Source organism: Salmo salar, chromosome ssa16 (assembly GCF_905237065.1).
Source record: "Salmo salar chromosome ssa16, Ssal_v3.1, whole genome shotgun sequence".
In the NCBI taxonomy this organism is placed as follows: domain Eukaryota; kingdom Metazoa; phylum Chordata; class Actinopteri; order Salmoniformes; family Salmonidae; genus Salmo; species Salmo salar.
In genome coordinates this window covers 63,467,297-63,486,633 of record NC_059457.1, presented here as the reverse complement: position 1 = coordinate 63,486,633, position 19,337 = coordinate 63,467,297, and the positions used below count along the sequence as shown (strand labels likewise).

The 19,337-nt window shown below is 45.2% G+C and overlaps 1 protein-coding gene across 1 annotated transcript in view; it reads left to right on the top strand.

The window, feature by feature from the left end:
• The window catches only part of LOC106574313 (alpha-1,6-mannosylglycoprotein 6-beta-N-acetylglucosaminyltransferase A), a 117,833-nt gene that overhangs the window by 40,277 nt on the left and 58,219 nt on the right, over positions 1-19,337 (top strand). Inside the window, exons 4-8 of the mRNA XM_014150150.2 lie at positions 10,593-10,669; positions 13,836-13,925; positions 15,923-15,994; positions 17,487-17,642; positions 19,069-19,238. Of these exons, the coding sequence (XP_014005625.1) occupies positions 10,593-10,669; positions 13,836-13,925; positions 15,923-15,994; positions 17,487-17,642; positions 19,069-19,238 (565 nt within the window). The remainder of the gene's footprint in view (positions 1-10,592; positions 10,670-13,835; positions 13,926-15,922; positions 15,995-17,486; positions 17,643-19,068; positions 19,239-19,337) is intronic.

Here is a 19,337-nt window from a genome sequence, read left to right as displayed (position 1 = left end):
GACTTTACCCCATAGAAGTACAAACAGTCATGTGTTCTCCGTCACAGTTCTGATATTTTATGGTCTGTATACTTTAAACCAGTTTATGGTCTACCTTTGTGTGAAGGCACAAAGTCGCTGTCAGCAAAACACTAGAGCTGTGAATGTAAAACCTCTCTTTTGCCTCTGTGCAAATCAGGTCGTTTATGGTGACGCTAGGGGAAAAGTAGTTTATGATGCTGATGTTACAGAACAACCTTTCGAAATATAGGCCTAGATTTAAATGAATGGGAGCGCGAATGGGTACACCTGTTCTTGCACATTGCACTCTGGCATTTCCTGTAGGTACAGATCTAGGATCAGCTTCCCCTCCCCCAATCCTAACCTTAACCATCAGGGCATAAAATGTACTTTTTGTTCCACCAGCCACTGGCAAGTAGATTCTTTTTACCAGCCAATTTTTTAGGGGGACGTTAAAAGTACACCAACAAAACATACAAAAATGGATGGGCATGCTTTGTAATGTTTCTAAAACAATATATGTATTACTAGTAAGAAGTAACACACACACACACGCACACACACACACACACACACACACACACACACACACACACACAGAGAGAGTTGAAGTCGGAAGTTTACATACACCTTAGCCAAATACTTTGAAACTCAGTTTTTCACAATTCCTGACATTTAATCCTAGTAAAAATTCACGGTCTTAGGTCAGTTAGGATCACCATTTTATTTTAAGAATGTGAAATGTCAGAATAATAGTAGAGAGAATGGTTTCTTTCGGCTTTTATTTCTTTCGTCACATTCCCAGTGGGTCAGAAGTTTACATACACTCAATTAGTATTTGGTAGCATTGCCTTTAAATTGTTTAACTTGGGTCAAATGTTTCGGGTAGCCTTCCACAAGCTTCCCACAATAAGTTTAGTGAATTTTGGTCCATTCCTCCTGACAGAGCTGGTGTAACTGAGTCAGGTTTGTAGGCCTCCTTGCTCGCACACTCTTTTACAGTTCTGCCCACAAATGTTCTATAGGATTGAGGTCAAGGCTTGGTGATGGCCACTCCAATACCTTGACTTTGTTGTCCTTAAGCCATTTTGTCACAACTTTGGAAGTATGCTTGGGGGTCATTGTCCATTTGGAAGACCCATGTGCGACCAAGCTTTAACTTCCTGACTGATGTCTTGAGATGTTGCTTCAATATATCCACATCATTTTCCTTCCTCGTGATGCCATCTATTTTGTGAAGTGCACCAGACCCTCCTGCAGCAAAGCACCCCCACAACATGATGCTGCCACCCCTGTGCTTCACAGTTGGGATGGTGTTCTTCGGCTTGCAAGCATCCCCCATTTTCCTCCAAACATAATAATGGTCATTATGGTCAAACTTTTTTTGTTTCAATTTTTGTTTCATCAGACCAGAGAACATTTCTCCAAAAAGTACGATCTTTGTCCCCATGTGCAGTTGCAAATCGTATTCTGGCTTTTTTATGGCAGTTTGAGCAGTGGCTTCTTCCTTGCTGAGCGCCCTTTCAGGTTATGTCGATATAGGACTCGTTTTACTGTGGTTATAGATACTTTTGTACCGGTTTCCTCCAGCATCTTCACAAGGTCCTTTGCTGTTTGTTCTGGGATTGATTTGCACATTTCGGACCAAAGTACGTTAATCTCTAGGAGACAGAACACGTCTCCTTCCTGAGTGGTATGAGGGCTGCGTGGTCCCATGGAGTTTATAATTGCGTACTATTGTTTGTGCAGATGAACGTGGTACCTTCAGGCATTTGGAAATTGCTTCCAAGGATGAACCAGACTCGTGGAGGTCTACAATGTTTTTTCTGAGGTCTTGGCTGTTTTCTTTAGATTATCCCATGATGTCAAGCAAAGAGGCACTGAGTTTGAAGGTAGGCCTTGAAATACATACACCTCCAATTGAGTCAAATGATGTCAATTAGCATATCAGAAGCTTCTAAAGCCATGACATCATTTTCAGGAATTTTACAAGATGTTTAAAGGCACAGTCAACTTAGTAAACTTCTGACCCACTGGAATTGTGATACAGTGAATTATGATACAGTTAAATAATCTGTCTGTAAACAATTGTTGGAAAAATTACGTGTCATGCACGAAGTAGATGTCCGACTTGCCAAAACTATAGTTTAACAAGGAATTTGTGGATTGTTGAAAAATGAGTTTTAGTGACTCCAACCTAAGTGTATGTAAACTTCCGCTTTCAACGGTATATATATATATATATTTATTGTTTGTTTTTTACCAAAATACACTACATGACCAAAAGTATGAGGACACCTGCACATTGAACGTCTCATTCCAAAATCATGGGCATTAATATGGAGTTGGTCCCCCTTTGCTGCTATAACAGCCTCCACTCTTCTGGGAAGACATTCCACTAGATGTTGGAACATTGCTGCGGAGACTTGCTTCCATTCAGCCACAAGCATTAGTGAGGTTGGGCACTGATGTTGGGCAATTAGGCCTGGCTCGCAGTCGCCGTTCCAATTAATCCCAAAGGTGTTCAATGAGGTTGAGGTCAGGGCTCTTTGCAGGCCAGTCAAGTTCTTCCACACTGATCTCGACAAACCATTTCTGTGTGGACCTTTCTTTGTGCACGGGGGCATTGTCATGTTGAAACAGGAAAGGGCCTTCCCCAAACTGTTCCACAAAGTTCGATGCACTGAATTGTCTAGAATGTCATTGTATGTTGTGGTGTTAAGATTTCCCTTCACTGGAACTAAGGGGCCTAGCCCAAACCATGAAAAAAAACAGGCCAGACCATTATTCCTCCTCCACCAAACTTTACAGTAGGCACTATGCATTCGGGCAGGTAGGGTTCTCCTGGCATCCGCCTAACCCAGATTCTGCCAGATGGTGAAGTGTGATTCATCACTCCAGAGAACGGCGTTTCCACTGCTCCAATGGCGGCGAGCTTTACACCACTCCAGCCGACACTTGGCATGGTGATCTTAGGCTTGGCTTGTGTGGGGCTGCTCATGAAGTTCCCGACGAACAGTCAGCAACGGGTGTGGCAGAACTAGCTCAATCTACTACTTATGTATATATAGTGTGTCACAGAGGAGACAAACATGTCCACCTGCACTTTTAAGGTTACCGTTGTAGCGCGACTTAAGTCCTGTTTGTGCCTTTTGAAATTGATTCTGACTAGTAGAAGCGTTTTCTTCTCTTCCCTAGTAGTTGAAACTCCAACATAGAACAACAACCTAGCTTGTGAACAAAACAATGTAAATAGCCAGGAAACCCAAGGACAAAGTCTCACTTCAGCAGACTTTAGTTTCAAGTAAATTAGACTTTTATGGCTGTGCGCAGCGCTTCAAAAAATGTATATTTCACTCAACACCCCAGCCAGGCGGTGTTGTAGCGCAAAGTAGAGTAGGCTATATAGGATTCGTAGTTCTTTGACTTTGTGCGATTAATTTACCAGCTAAGAAACGAAAAGGCAGAAATACTTTGAAAACAGCTACTGCAGCATTTATTTGACTATAAATGTGATAATTCTTAACTATTTGTATTCACAAATGCGAGTGAAATGCTCGCCCTGACCACCCGTCAACGTGGCTGGTGAAATAGACATTTCACCCGACAATGCCAAAATCTACCCGCAGGTGGCTGGTGTTAATTTTAGGCCCTGTTAACCATTAGTGGAGGAAATTCAGCATCTAAGGGCAACTTTAACCCACACAGCACATTGAAGCCCTTTGAATGAGGAATGAAAATTCAAAATCAAATTTTATTTGGCACATGCACTGAATACAACAGGTGTAGACCTTACCGTGAAATGCTTACTTACAAGCTCTTAACCAACAATGCAGTTCAAGGAATATAGTTAAGAAAAAAGTAAAAGATAAAAAGGAACACAATAATAAGGATATATACTGGGGGTGCCGGTACAGAGCCAATGTTATTCAAATGCTATTCAAGGCCCTGTCCCTGACTACCTGAATTCTCAGAAATGTTACCCTCACAATGGATTCTTCCCACCATTGCGGCTTTGACTCATTAGTAAATATTACATAGCTCTTCTTAATTAATTTGAAACCGGGGAACGTTAGTCATGCTTGGGAGATGATAAATCAAGGCTTTTGGCTGCCACAGGCACTCTGGGAACTGTTGTTATTTACCCTGCTGTGAGACTGAAGTTCTGGGCCTGGTTTCCCCAAATTATCTTAAGCCTAAGTTAATCATTAGAACCATTGAGCTCAAGGCTAAGTTCGTCATTAGAACCATTGAGGTCACTAAACTTAGCCTTAAGATGCTTTTGGGAAACCGAGCCCTGGTGAGAGCCTGTAGCCGAGAACGGACACACACACACACACACACACACACACACATACTAGGACAGGCATGTTGTTATGTTCTTACACTGTTGTAGAGAATAAAGACCTTTCCTAGTATATTCTGGATGACTTCTCCAGACTAGGTTTAATCAACAGCAGCCACGCTGGCAGCTTTGCTCCAGGTCTGTATGTGTATTTTTCCTCCCTGGAAAATCACCCCTGATTATGGTCATCCAGCTTCTCCGCTTCCACAACATCCCCTCAAAGTCCACACAGCCTTATTTTTGTGGAATTCCACTTTTTTCCCTCCTAACCCCTAAACCTAACTCTTACCTTAAACCCCCAAAACCCTAACCTTAACGCCAATGTAGGAAAACAAGTGTGTATACACACACACACACACACACAGACACACACACACACACAGACACACACACACACACACACACACACACACACACACACACACACACACACACACACACAGCCCCTCTCCTCCTGTCACCCCACTGAGAGCCTATAGCTGTTCTGTGGCTGAGAGGGCACTCTCCATTAGCTGCCTCTTGCTTAATTGATGAGGTGTTCAAAGATGTCTTCGCTCACCACTCGCAGGGAAAAGTACACCCAAAGTTGGCCGAGGAGCTGTGGTCTTGATGGAACAGAAGCGGTGAGAGAGATGCAAAGCGTGGAAAATATATTTTTTATATCTTGCCATTATGGAGTTGGACCATGGTTGAGTCTGAAATTGGACCATTTCCTTTATAGTGCACTACTTTTGACCAGGGCCCTTAGGGCTCTGGTCATAAGTAATGCACTATATAGTGAATAGGGCACCCCATGTATCTCTCCCACTCTGTAATGTTACCTTTCATTGTTGAGTGGATTCCATTACGTAATGCGTCCAGAAAGCGAAAATGTCGGAAGGTGGGTGATGATGAGCGCAGGACTGTGAGGAGAGGCTTGAGTTTGAAGGGGGGCTGAGGAAGAGGAGAGGGTGTAACTTGAGCCTGATGTATTTAGTCCAAAGTCCATTTCGGGTTAACCCAAACTAAACCTGGGTTCTCTGGATCAACTCAGAGAAGCAAAATGACAATGGAGAGAAAATTCCTCCTTCCTCTTGCCACCTTGGATATACAGCACTACTACTGGTAGTAGCTGCCTTCTTTTCTGATTTAGGCTTGTAAAATTCCAGAATCGTATTTTGTGATTGTCTGGATCTTATATGATCTATTAACAGTTCCATATGGATTTCGAGCAAGGGTATAATGGAATGAATTTTTTCAACTCTAGTCTGATCGGATGACATTTTGTACTGGCAAACCATAGAACTCCTCTTCAAAGATCTCCAGTAGTACTGTGTCATTGAGTAGCACCCTCATGTTTCCTTCATTCAGTGGAAGTGGTCTTACGCAACGCTGCTAAATGTGTCATCTCTCCATCATCACCGCCTTAGTTCTCTCTACTTGTCAAGTAGAGGTTTGGTTAGGCTCTCGGAGGGCTTATCGGCACGCATTATCAGAAGATTGCAGACGACACAACAGTGGTAGGCCTGATCACCGACAATGACGAGATCGCCTATAGGGAGGAGGTCAGAGACCTGGCCAGGTGGTGCCAGAATAACAACCTATCCCTCAACGTAACCAAGGCTAAGGAGATGATTGTGGACTACAGGAAAAGGAGGACCGAGCACGCCCCCATTCTCATCGACGGGGCTGTAGTGGAGCAGGTTGAGTGCTTCAAGTTCCTTGGTGTCCACATCAACAAACTAGAATGGTCCAAACACACCAAGACAGTCGTGAAGATGGGCACGACAAAGCCTGTTCCCCCTAAGGAGACTGAAAAGATTTGGCATGGGTCCTCAGATTCTCAAAAGGTTCTACAGCTGCAACATCGAGAGCATCCTGACTGGTTGCATCACTGCCTGGAATGGCAATTGCTCGGCCTCCGACCGCAAGGCACTACAGAGGGTAGTGGGTACGGCCCAGTACATCACTGGGGCTAAGCTGCCTACACCAGGCGGTGTCAGAGGAAGGCCCTAAAAATTGTCAAAGACCCCAGCCACCCCAGTCGTAGACTGTTCTCTCTACTACCGCATGGCAAGCGGTACCGGAGTGCCAAGTCTAGGACAAAAAGGCTTCTCAACAGTTTTTACCCCCAAGCCATAAGACTCCTGAACAGGTAATCAACTGGCTACCCAGACTATTTGCATTGTGTGCCCCCCCACCATCCCTCTTTATGCTGCTGCTACTCTCTGTTTATCATATATGCATCGTCACTTTAACTATACATTCATGTACATACTACCTCAGTTGGCCCGACCAACCAGTGCTCCCGCACATTGGCTAACTGGGCTATCTGCATTGTGTCCCACCACCCGCCAACCCGTCTTTTACGCTGCTGCTACTCTCTGTTCATCATATATGCATAGTCCTTTAACCATATCTACATGTACGTATAACCTCAATCAGCCCGACTAACCGGTGCCTGTATATAGCCTCACTACTGTTATTTTTCACTGTCTTTTTACTGTTGTTTTTATTTCTTTACTTACCTATTGTTCACCTAATACCTTTTTTGCACTATTGGTTAGAGTCTGTAAGTAAGCATTTCACTGTAAGGTCTACACCTGTTGTATTCGGCGCACGTGACAAATAACTTTGATTTGATTGGCTTTGCTTGACGTCAGCCTTCATTCCCTCTTCGTGCAGGCTGGGGATCTGGCTCTATCTGCTATTTCGATAGACTTCCTTTGCAGAGTTACGTTTCTTGCACAACGGTCCTGCTATGAGTCACGTGTATGTTGTGGTTGACCTTAAACTGGGGTTTTATACCAACATACTAGGAGAACGGATTCAAAGGACATTTCCTCACAGACTACCTACCCCCATGTCTTTGTCCGTCTGCGTGCGCGTGTGTGTTTACTCAGACGGGTAGCTCTGCTGGTACGTTCAGACACAGCCCTGTAATACCGTGTGCATGTTCCACAGAGTACTATTATGCAAGCGTTGCAGTTGCCGTGACCACAGCGCAGCATGTCAATCTAAATCCTAAACATCGTTGTGCGGTTCATCAGACTAAAGATGCTCATCGGGCTTAAAGATGCTCTGTGAAGAAGGCGCACAGTATGTGGAGAGATCTCTTGTTAGGTTTAAATACCACCTCTCTGACATTTAATTATAATGCAGCTATATTTAGCCTGCCACTTGGCGATAGGCAGCTCTTTCTACTTGATTAAAGCAGCAGCGACTTAAGAAGCCATGTTTTGGCTCTGACACTCTGCCTGGTGAGATCTCAGCCAGTCTCAGCTCATATCAGCTGATCTCATCTCGTCTTGTCCAGAGGAGGGAGACGTGTGTGTGTGTGTGTGGACACAGGCTGATGGGCTCAGCATGAGGTCCTCTACTCTCCCCTTCGGTCCAGTGCGAGGCCTTTGTTCCACCGGCTATGATAGAAAATACTTCAATAATAATCTGTCTGCCTCACCCTATTGTTCTCCTGCTCCTGTTACCCCGGGAAACCATGGCTAAACCAGAGGCCCTTTCATCTCAGGCTAGCCGTCTCATGACCACATGACCGTTGTCCATATCTGCATTTATTTCACCTTTGTTTTAACAGGGAGTCGTATTGATACCCAGCACTACAGAATACAGAAATACACGCATCAAATACGCAATCAATAAATAGGAGCATGCAAAAACGCATAGCCTGCAGTGTCACACACACTGGCTCAGGTGTTGCATTGTGCGTGTTGGATTCCATTGCAGTTGGACTGCGTAGAATCACTGCTAGGGCTTCCTCATTATGTGATGATTGATTCAGTGCCTCCTTCAAACTGATCCCCTCAAACACGCTGAATGACTGTCTCATCTCGTTCAAAGGCTTCTTTTAGCAGATAATGACTGAAACAGGAGAGAGCGGCTTCAAAGGCATCTTTAGGTGTTTGGACCCGCTGGAAGTTGGTGAATAGCAGTGACTGTCCCTCTTCTTATTTGGTTCTCATTGGTGTAGGTTGAAGTATCCGCTAGATGCTGATCTCGGGTCAGTTTGGCATTTACCCCACTATGGTTAATATTAAGTTTGAGGGAGGGAAGCTCATCCTAGATCTGTACCTAGGTGGAACTTCACCCCGGAGCATTCTCATTTGTCTATCACCATTGTTTACTGCATCCACCCCTATGCTGTGTATTATATATTGCTTAGTCATTGCGAGTATGAAAACAACAAGGCTATTAAAATAGACGAGAGGGCAGCGTCGCAGCATGAGCTCTTTACATCGAGGGTTATTAAGCCAAAACGCTGTGTGCATGAAACACATTTTAATCAGTGTTTTTTTTTTTTCCTGGAGTAGAGATAACATACTCTGTTATCAGCATGAGATCCCCTCAGTAACTGATACACACGAACACAAAAACACTCTTGACGTGGTCGTATAAAATAGCTTTGCGTGCAGCCATCACATGACATTCTGTTCATTAGAATTCTGATACATTTTCTTTCTCACTGAAATCTTTGTTTCTTAGTGAATGCTACTCGGTGCAGAAGGAAGAATTATCATTGGTCTATGCGCTGTAGAGTTTTAGTCTAATCTTTAGCCCAAACATGGCGGGTCTCGTCAGAACTCAAGAGTTTGGGGCGAGGCAGCCCTGAAGGTTTAATAATTCATCTGGTACTGATCAATCGCTATAGAACAAAGTGATGCATTGTGTAATGTTTGGCTCTGTACAAGCCTTTTTGATGCAAGATTTTGTCACTCTGTCTGAGTCTTTTGTTATTGGCAAGCTCACCATGGGTCACAAATGGTAAAAAGCCTGCCTCTTGTTTTCTATCCGTTCTGTGCAGATGCTTTGCTTGTTGCTTCAGAACAAATGATCACAGAACAGGTAGTGACTTAAGAGATTTTTAACAGGAACCTTGTGATTTTTGTCCAAAACACATAGTCTGCAAAGGTTTTTGTATTGTTATCGAAGTTGTTTAAATGCCAGTGCTGATACCGGTAATTCACTCATGGCCAAGCCACAGACCCAATGGCAATATCCTCTTGTCAGCTAAGTTTCCCTTGGACTGTGAGCGTGTGTCAGCCTTGAACTGATGACGGGGCAATCTGGTCCACCTCTCAGACAGGCCAGTCATTAAAGAGATACTTCTGGATTTTGGCAATGAGGCCCTAGATGCTAGTAGATACCCATAGACTTCCAGTCATTGTGCTATTGCTAGTTAGCATTGGCTCGAGAAATTACCTCGAACTTCCTTCATACTGGACACAGACGGTATCCACAAATGAATCTGTCTCCCAAAGTATCCCTTTAAGGTTACCTTCACACCGGCTGTCTCGTCTGGCCTCGTCTCTCACTCACTCACTCACTCACTCACTCACTCACTCACTCACTCACTCACTCACTCACTCACGATGGAGCCCTGTCTGAGCCTCATCACCACCTCTGTCATGGGACACCTTCTCCCAACCCTGGTGTCTTCATCCTCACAGGAATACGAGGATAACATTTGTTTTTGTGAAATCTAGAGAAACAAACAGTTAAAAAAGGGCAACCCTATTTCCTACATATGGAATAGCACCCAATCATTTTTTGGACAAAAAAACGATTGAAACGAGTCATCTTTTATTTATGGGAGATGCCATCGCATTTTCTTTTTTGCAGTGTGACTGTTCCCAGCACCCCATTCCATTGAAGCCTCTTAGTAAGTAGCCCTGGCATATCTAAACTCCACACGTCTGTTGTCGGTGTGAGGCGAGCTTATCTGAACCTGTGTCAGTCTGCTGCGTCAGGTATGGAAATCACACCACCGTATGCTCGGCCAGGGGAACAGCATAGCCTCGGTGGCATCGTGTATCTGTTGCGGATGGATGGATGGTACCATGTGGTCACACAAGTTACGCTACCTGTGCTCGTGCTATTGGGCGAGAGCACACATCACATGCATACATATGTTGTTTCAATTCTGGGCCATGTTCAGTCTCTTCAAAATACCACCTCCTCCCTGAGGATACATGGAATTACAGACCCAGTGAAGTCATTGGTTGTTCGGAGCTTTTTGATGTGTAAACCCAAAGTGTGTGTATTTTTGATGTGTCATACGCCTGAGGCAGTGTGTATGTGCACAGGAGTGTGTTCGTTCATGCGTGTGTATTGATCTCTCCGTGTCGTCTTTTGTATGTCAATTCCACACCTGCACAGTTTGCTCCCAACGCTGGTGCCTGACCTTATTGATCCCCTCTTCTCTCTCTTTCTCTCCTCTCTTTTTCTCTCCCATCTTTCTCCTCTCTTTCCGCAGATCTGCTGAACGGCGCTCAGGAGAAATGTGAGCTTCCCCCCATGGACGGCTTCCCTCACTGTGAGGGCAAAGTCAAGGTGAGCGAGACGCACACACACTCACCCAATCACGCGCACACACGCACGCACACTCACCCAATCACGCGCACACTCACACACGCACCCAATCAAACACGCACCCAATCAAACACGTACACACGCACCCAATCTCACACACACACAGCAACCACCAGCAGCAGCAGTAATCACAGCCCTCCAGCCCCAGGCCGGAGTCTGCCCGGAGCAGATACCGTCATATCATAAAGGCCATCTGCTCTGCGCGCTGCTCCCAAGCCTCCACTGGCACTGGCAAGGAAAGGCAGGCATGGCTAACCGATCACCATTTAAAAAGAGCCAAAACAGGGCTCAAACAGGTTCCATAGAGGAAACAGATGAGTTGTTTTGTCCTATTTAGCCTCCGTTTGTCTCAAATGTCTATCTCCTTTCTCTTTTTTTTATGGGATTATTTCAACCACATTACATCTCAAGTGTTTTTTATTGAGGTTAAATCAGAATGCAGCTTTTCAATGTATTCTGTTGCGCATGGCCTAAATGTTTCTGCTGATAAAACTGTCGGCTAGTAAAATAACTTCAGACAGTTTTATTTTATTCCTCGGGCGCTTTTATGGGGTTTGGTGGAAATCCCAGCTGTCACAGTGCTATATAATACTGTACATGGTACAAACTTCCTACTGGCAACCTTTTCCATCCTGTTATTGTGCTCTGATGGATGGAATAATTATTATTTGAAAAATCTTTCAGAAGGTTTTTTAGCAGGAACAAAAGACAAATTGAAGACTTCTTGCTATTTCCGATTACAATATACACTGCTCAAAAAAATAAAGGGAACACTTAAACAACACAATGTAACTCCAAGTCAATCACACTTCTGTGAAATCAAACTGTCCACTTAGGAAGCAACACTGATTGAAAATAAATGTCACATGCTGTTGTGCAAATGGAATAGACAACAGGTGGAAATTATAGGCAATTTGCAAGACACCCCCAATAAAGGAGTGGTTCTGCAGGTGGGGACCACAGACCACTTCTCAGTTCCTATGCTTCCTGGCTGATGTTTTGGTCACTTTTGAATGCTGGCATTGCTTTCACTCTAGTGGTAGCATGAGACGGAGTCTACAACCCACACAAGTGGCTCAGGTAGTGCAGCTCATCCAGGATGGCACATCAATGCGAGCTGTGGCAAGAAGGTTTGCTGTGTCTGTCAGCGTAGTGTCCAGAGCATGGAGGCGCTACCAGGAGACAGGCCAGTACATCAGGAGACGTGGAGGAGGCCGTAGGAGGGCAACAACCCAGCAGCAGGACCGCTACCTCCGCCTTTGTGCAAGGAGGAGCAGGAGAAGCACTGCCAGAGCCCTGCAAAATGACCTCCAGCAGGCCACAAATGTGCATGTGTCTGCTCAAACGGTCAGAAACAGACTCCATGAGGGTGGTATGAGGGCCCGACGTCCACAGGTGGGGGTTGTGCTTACAGCCCAACACCGTGCAGGACGTTTGGCATTTGCCAGAGAACACCAAGATTGGCAAATTCGCCACTGGCGCCCTGTGCTCTTCACAGATGAAAGCAGGTTCACACTGAGCACGTGACAGAGACAGGAGACGCCGTGGAGAACGTTCTGCTGCCTGCAACATCCTCCAGCATGACCGGTTTGGCGGTGGGTCAGTCATGGTGTGGGGTGGCATTTCTTTGGGGGGCCGCACAGCACTCCATGTGCTCGCCAGAGGTAGCCTGACTGCCATTAGGTACCGAGATGAGATCCTTAGACCCCTTGTGAGACCATATACTGGTGCGGTTGGCCCTGGGTTCCTCCTAATGCAAGACAATGCTAGACCTCATGTGGCTGGAGTGTGTCAGCAGTTCCTGCAAGAGGAAGGCATTGATGCTATGGACTGGCCCGCCCGTTCCCCAGACCTGAATCCAATTGAGCACATCTGGGACATCATGTCTCGCTCCATCCACCAACGCCACGTTGCACCACAGACTGTCCAGGAGTTGGCGGATGCTTTAGTCCAGGTCTGGGAGGAGATCCCTCAGGAGACCATCAGCCACCTCATCAGGAGCATGCCCAGGCATTGTAGGGAGGTCATACAGGCACGTGGAGGCCACACACACTACTGAGCCTCATTTTGACTTGTTTTAAGGACATTACATCAAAGTTGGATCAGCCTGTAGTGTGGTTTTCCACTTTCATTTTGAGTGTGACTCCAAATCCAGACCTCCATGGGTTGATAAATTGGATTTCTATTGATTATTTTTGTGTGATTTTGTTGTCAGCACATTCAACAATGTAAAGAAAAAAGTATTTAATAAGATTATTTATTTCATTCAGATCTAGGATGTGTTGTTTAAGTGTTCCCTTTATTTTTTTGAGCAGTATACTTCGGAATTCATAAACCCCCTGTAGAATACATTTAAGTCAATTAGCTGCAAATGATGTTTTCAGCTGCCTTGCATGACTCATTCCAGTGGACTTACTTGTGTGGCTGTCAATCTCAGTGGAATTAGTTAGGGCAGTCTCATATAAACCTACAGCCACTCTGCATAGCCTCGTCATTCAAAAACAATGGGATGGAAATCCGATTTAAAAAATCAGAAGGAAATTGCAGCGATGGAAAGAGGTAGGCTACGTCCCATATGGCAGCCTATTCCCTATGTAGTACTACTTTTGACAAGGGCCCATAATGAATAGGTTGTCATTTGAGACTCAGCCTTAATGTGTCAGTGTTGGAGTGGAACACCATTATTCCTAACCCAGACTGTGTAAGTGATTGCCATATTCCCCCGTAGCCTTTGCCAAGTTGTAGCCCCACTCTGCTCCTTCACTCTGCTCCTTCACTCTGCTCCTTCACTGGGCTTCAGCAGACTGTTTTGCACATCTCCATCTGTGAACATCTGAAAACACTGTATTTTGCAGTTGAGTCTCAAAAAAACATCAGCCCATTGAACAAAAACACTTTTTCACTTTCAATGCTGTTGACACTTTGCCCAGAGTAACACTGTTTCTTTGCTTTTATTGCCTGGTTCTTTTTCTTGGATTGATGAGTCCTCACACAGACTTGGGTCTGGTCAAATGGCTCAGAGCTTCTAGACATGGGATGGGAGGACTGGCCAAGGCATGTGGATTGATATGCTATACTGGTACCTATTGTGTTCAGTCCTGATCAAGTCTCTCCTCCTCTTCCTCAGTGGATGAAGGACATGTGGCGGTCAGACTCATGCTACACTAACTACGGCGTGGACGGCTCCACCTGCTCCTTCTTCATATATCTCAGCGAGGTGAGTCTGTCTGTCTGTCTGTGGTTGTCTGTCTGTCTGGTTGTCCGTGTATGTGCGCACAGTGGCTACAGTGTGGTTTGATCTACTCGTTGACATTCAGTGTTAACAGCCTGGGGGACGTGGAACTCCCCAGCTCTTTACGTATTCATCCACTGCATCTCCACGCGCCCTTGACGACTGAACTATTTACTTGTGAATTATCCTACAGCGTTGAATTTTTTTTACAGGCGTTAATATGGAAACATGTGCTGTAGCTTTCTGATGACCTTAGCGAGTAGGGTACGCACATTCAAACACAACACTTGAGATGTAAAGCCCATTTATACCGTAGCATTCACAAATAAGGTTTGTCCTCTGGTGGTCAATGAGAAGCTCATTGCTAAGTAGCAATGACTGAACTGAAGTTTGTTTTAATCAAGTCCCTGACTCTATGTTTATTCTCAGTCAGATATGGGAGCTGGTCAGATATGGGAGCTGGTCAGATATGGGAGCTGGTCAGATATGGGAGCTGGTCAGATATGGGAGCTGGTCAGATATGGGAGCTTATTAATGTTGTATAAGTTGAGATCAGTGCTTGGGGGAAGAACTGTGCAATGTCATTTTACTCTACTGAAAAAACCTGTTGGGAAAGACAGGCACCAAATTCATTAAAGGAAAACTCCACCCCAAAACTATATTCTGGTATTTGTTTCATTAGTCCATTGTTGACATAGTCCCAAAATGTTTTGCATGTCAGCAATGAAGATATATAACATTCATAAAAAGCCAGTATGATGCATTTTGCATCATGATGCAACACTCAGCATCATATGACACGAAATGCATAACACTGGCTGTATTTCTGTATTTTTGAAAGTTTATATATCTTGAGAACTTCACTGCTGACATATAAAACAATTTGGGACTGTGGGTGGGTGGGTGGAATTTTCCTTTCAGGGAGAGAGTGTGGCTGTGTACCAAATGTCATCCTATTGCCTATTTAGTACACCGCTTTTGACTAGGGCCCATAGGGACCCCTTAGGTATGCAGCCAGTGTGAAGTCTGTGCAGCGACACAGCTCTCTATCACCGAGCATTTTACTGCACTCAAGTCAGTGTGACCTGCTTTCACCATGGCGATATGCATGTATTCCCATATAGTATCAGCCTTGTTCTTTCTCTCTCTGCCTCTCTCACGCGTTCTGTCTGGCACTCACACACGCAATGCACCCTCCTCAGAGTGAGGAGGCATTTGGCATGTAGCCTAATTTCCCATGCTCAGTGTGGACAGCCAGACGGATGGCCCCAACATTGGGGCTGTCACAGCTAAAACCCCAGCCTCCATTTTAAGGGCCAATTGTAGTGTGTCAGGGTTCCACTGGTTGCCTCACTGGCTCAGTGAGTGAATGAGGTTGATTGAGGCTTAATTGATTAAGAGTTTATCCAAATGGCACCCTATCCCCAATGTAGTGAACTACTTTTGGCCAGAGCCCTACACCCTATCAGCCAGACACCCCCAAAAATAGTGCACTATATAGGGAATAGGATGTCATTACAGTACATGACTATATCTGCATCTGCACTCAACAGTGAGTCTGGTCCCACCATAGCTAGTTGATGCATCATCACCCCCCCCCCCCCCCCCAGAACCTCTGAAGTGAGAACAAAGCGAGCCAGGCCTCTGTCAACATGACATCTGCTTTCACTGAAATAATTACCTGCCTAATGATTGCCTGATTTGCCCCCTAGCCTGCATCCCAAATGTTACCCTATTTCCTATATAGTGAGTTACTTTTGACCAAGGCCTATAGGGCTCTGGTCATAAGTAGTGCACTATATAGAGAAGAGGGTGCCATTTTGGACACAACCCTAGTGTCCTTTCCTCCCTCCCTCGACCCTGCGTCCTCTCCTCTCTCGCCTCTTCGTTGGCAGAGTTCACAGGCCCCATATGAATCACTCTGTCACATTTTCCATCTCAGTTCCTTCTGATATTATGTTCTGATGTTAATGTCATTTTAGGTGGAGAACTGGTGCCCGCGCCTGCCGTGGAGAACCAAGACATTGAATGAGGAGGCCGACCGGAGGGGCCAGGTGAGTGTCTGAACTGAAGGGCTTTCCACACGGTCAAGCTGAGACAAACTGAGTATAGTTGCTGGAACCGTGCTGGAAAGGACAACGGGAAAATAAAATATTACAGCCAACACAGTTTGGTTCAGGTTGGCACCATGTGAAAATGACAATGTGATAAGAAAATATCTTAAAACACAGTAGTGAAAAGGGCATAAGTTCCAGACTCTGCACCCTGCTGAAAGACCAACAGCCTGGCCAGTCCTTTTCGCTCTCACTTCTCTGGGGACTGGCCAGACAGAATACCCGGCCTGAAGACAAATGCCAAGTCACGAGGGCATTGAATTGCCTTCATAATGTTATGACATCATGTGCTCTTTAGAAATGACCTCTTCCACTTGCCTTTTAGCTCAAATGGTATCGACTAATGCAATGTTAGTGCACATAGGCTAACACACACACACACACACACACTGTCTGAAGAGTAGACTCACTCCAGTGATTCCGTTAGGAACTGACTATAGAGCGGGAGAGGATTTATACCATGATGCCTGTCGCCATGCCAATGGGCACTCGCTCAAATCTCCTACAGGGCCGTCTGAGCTCAGAGCTCCGGGCGTGGCTCGTCGTTATTGGCTTTAAATATTACTCCGCTCCCGGTTATGGATAATGCGATAAGTCCAAATTGAATACTCTTTGCCCCCCTTCGGATATGTCAACATGAGTGATCCTTTTGTCTTTGAGATCACCGTTGATGGTGGTTGGGATTTTTTTGTTGTTGACCAGGGCCCATAATGCTATGGTCAAAAGTAGTGCACTACATAGGGAATAGGATGCCATTTGGAACAGAACCCCAGACTTTTCTCTCCCAGTGATTTCCTGTCCTGATGAGGGATGGTAATGCACTGCCAGAGAGTTTAGTGCATTGTTTCCCCAGCTTTAGCAGCTGTTAATGGCAGGCAGGGCTGCATCTCAACCAAGCTGGCTTTGGGAAAGCTTTCTTAAATATTGACCCGAGAGAAGCTGAGAAATGTGTAGATTGCTATCATTGCATTCCAGCGTTCAATGAGGAGCCATATGTCTTTGTAATGCAAAGAGCGCCTGGCAGAACTTGGCACTTTGTAGCTTAAGTGTTTAAGTTCATGAGAATCCTCTTTTATATCCTGTATGTTGTGACCGATTCCTTCAAGTGAATCGATGGATTTCGATACCAATGTGCGTGTTGGAGTTTGACAGCCTTACGGAATCACTGATCTACAAATGACCTCAAACCCTACATAACTACTCATTATGTAATGAAGATCGGCGATTCTCTGCCTCCTTGCTCAAACTGATCACGACAAACACAATTGGGCGTGCTCGTTTGTCATCGTCCTGTGCCCCAGGTGGGTGTCTACCTACCCCCTTTCAGAGGCTAACATTCTCCTTCTATAGGGTAAACCTTGAAAGAGGTTAATGGGTTAAACCATAACGCCTAAAGAGTAGGGGTGTCTAAATTGTGTTGTCTTCTTCCTAGACGGAGATCCGGACGAGCTTCGAGGAGCTATACCGGGTCATGTCTCGGCGAGAGGAGTTCCGCTGGATGATGCTCCGGATCAAGCGCATGGAAGACCCCTGGATCAACGCCATCCGCGCCCTGGCTGCCAAGCAGAACCTGGCCAAGAGGAAGAAGGTAGGACACACTCACAAACACGTACTCATGTGCACGCACTCACACACATACTCATGCAAGCTTGCACTTACACACTTGCACGCCCGCACTCACACACACAAACACACCTACGAAAATATATTATCTACTTGGACAAGAGAACAGAATCAGCCCATGCCTTTCTGAACTGAGAAACTTTAAACAAGGAAAGTCCATTGTGTTCTGGGTAGCTACCTGGCTCCAACGATTAATAATGGAGGTTTCAGTTCCCTAGTGATCTTCAGGACTTTGTAAATAATTCACCTCCACCTCCTCTTTCTGACTCTACGGCTTCGAACGGTATGGATATGACATATGGTGAGAGCCCTACTCCCTCTAGTTAGAGTGGAAGAAAGTATCTTGCACCTGAAACTCCAATACTTCACTTTTTTCCAGAAGTGATTGGTGTAAGCATTGGCTTGAGTGAGAAAGAGTACACTTTGGGAGAAGTGTGGAGAATCGGGACTCAGCCCAACCTCTATCATGCCAAAAGCTCAGAGCAGGAACAAAGTAGCCTGATCCCAGATCTCTTTGTGCTGTTTTGCCAACTTGGCAAGACCACACAAACAGATCTTTTTACATTATTACAGTCATAATCCTCTCTCTACCCATGAATTCCTTTATTTAACCTTTATTTAACTAAGCAAGTCAGTTAAGAACAAATTCTTATTTACAATGACGTCCTACCAAAAGGCCTCCTGCGGGGACGGGATAAAACATTTTTTATAAATATAGGACAAAATGCAATGCACCTTAGTGATTGCGTCTCCGTCCCAAATTGCACCCTATCCCCTACATAGTTTACTACTATGGGAACTGGTCAAAAGTAGTGCACTATATAGGGAATAAGGTGCTGTTTGGGACAAATTATTGTGGCTGGCTAACACAGCAGCTGAGAGTGTGTTGAGGCGTCCATAGAAAGCACAGAACATTGTAATGTTGGATTCTCTCCTGTGTTTGTGTGTTCCCTGGTGAAAAGAAGGAGACTTGTGCGCTCTGATGTTAATAATGATACGTCTTCTGTGGAGTGCATCTTTGACGTACATTCTGCTACGTTTGAATAGGGAAAATGCCTTATTACATTTTTCCAACCCATTGAATTGCGTTTGGATTACTTCAAGAACTAAAGACGCACACCCAGATGGTTGGCGATGTGCCCAACATACTTGAAAAAAAAACAGAAAGTTGCACACTATATTACACGCAGTGATTTATTGGGTTCCAGTAATAGTGTATGAATTTTTTATGTTGATAATATATCCCATTCCCATACATTTTTGTTTTGATAGTCATGTTGGGAATCAAACTCTCAACCCTGGCATTGCTAGCACCATGCTCTAACCAACTGAGCCATAATGAGAAACAATAGATTTAAACTGAACTGACACACTATACCTCTCTCCATCAGATCCTGGTGCACCTGGGCCTGTTGACCAAGGAGTCGGGCTTCAAGATTGCAGAGAACGCCTTCAGTGGGGGCCCCCTGGGGGAGCTGGTGCAATGGAGTGACCTCATCACCACCCTCTACCTGCTGGGCCACGACGTACGCATCTCCGCCTCCCTGGCCGAGCTCAAAGAGTGAGTCCGTTGACTGTGTGTGTGCACCCCTCGGACACATCTGGGTGGTGTTCAGTGCGGAGTACCGTAGCAAAACGGTTAAAACGTTTTCCAACGTAA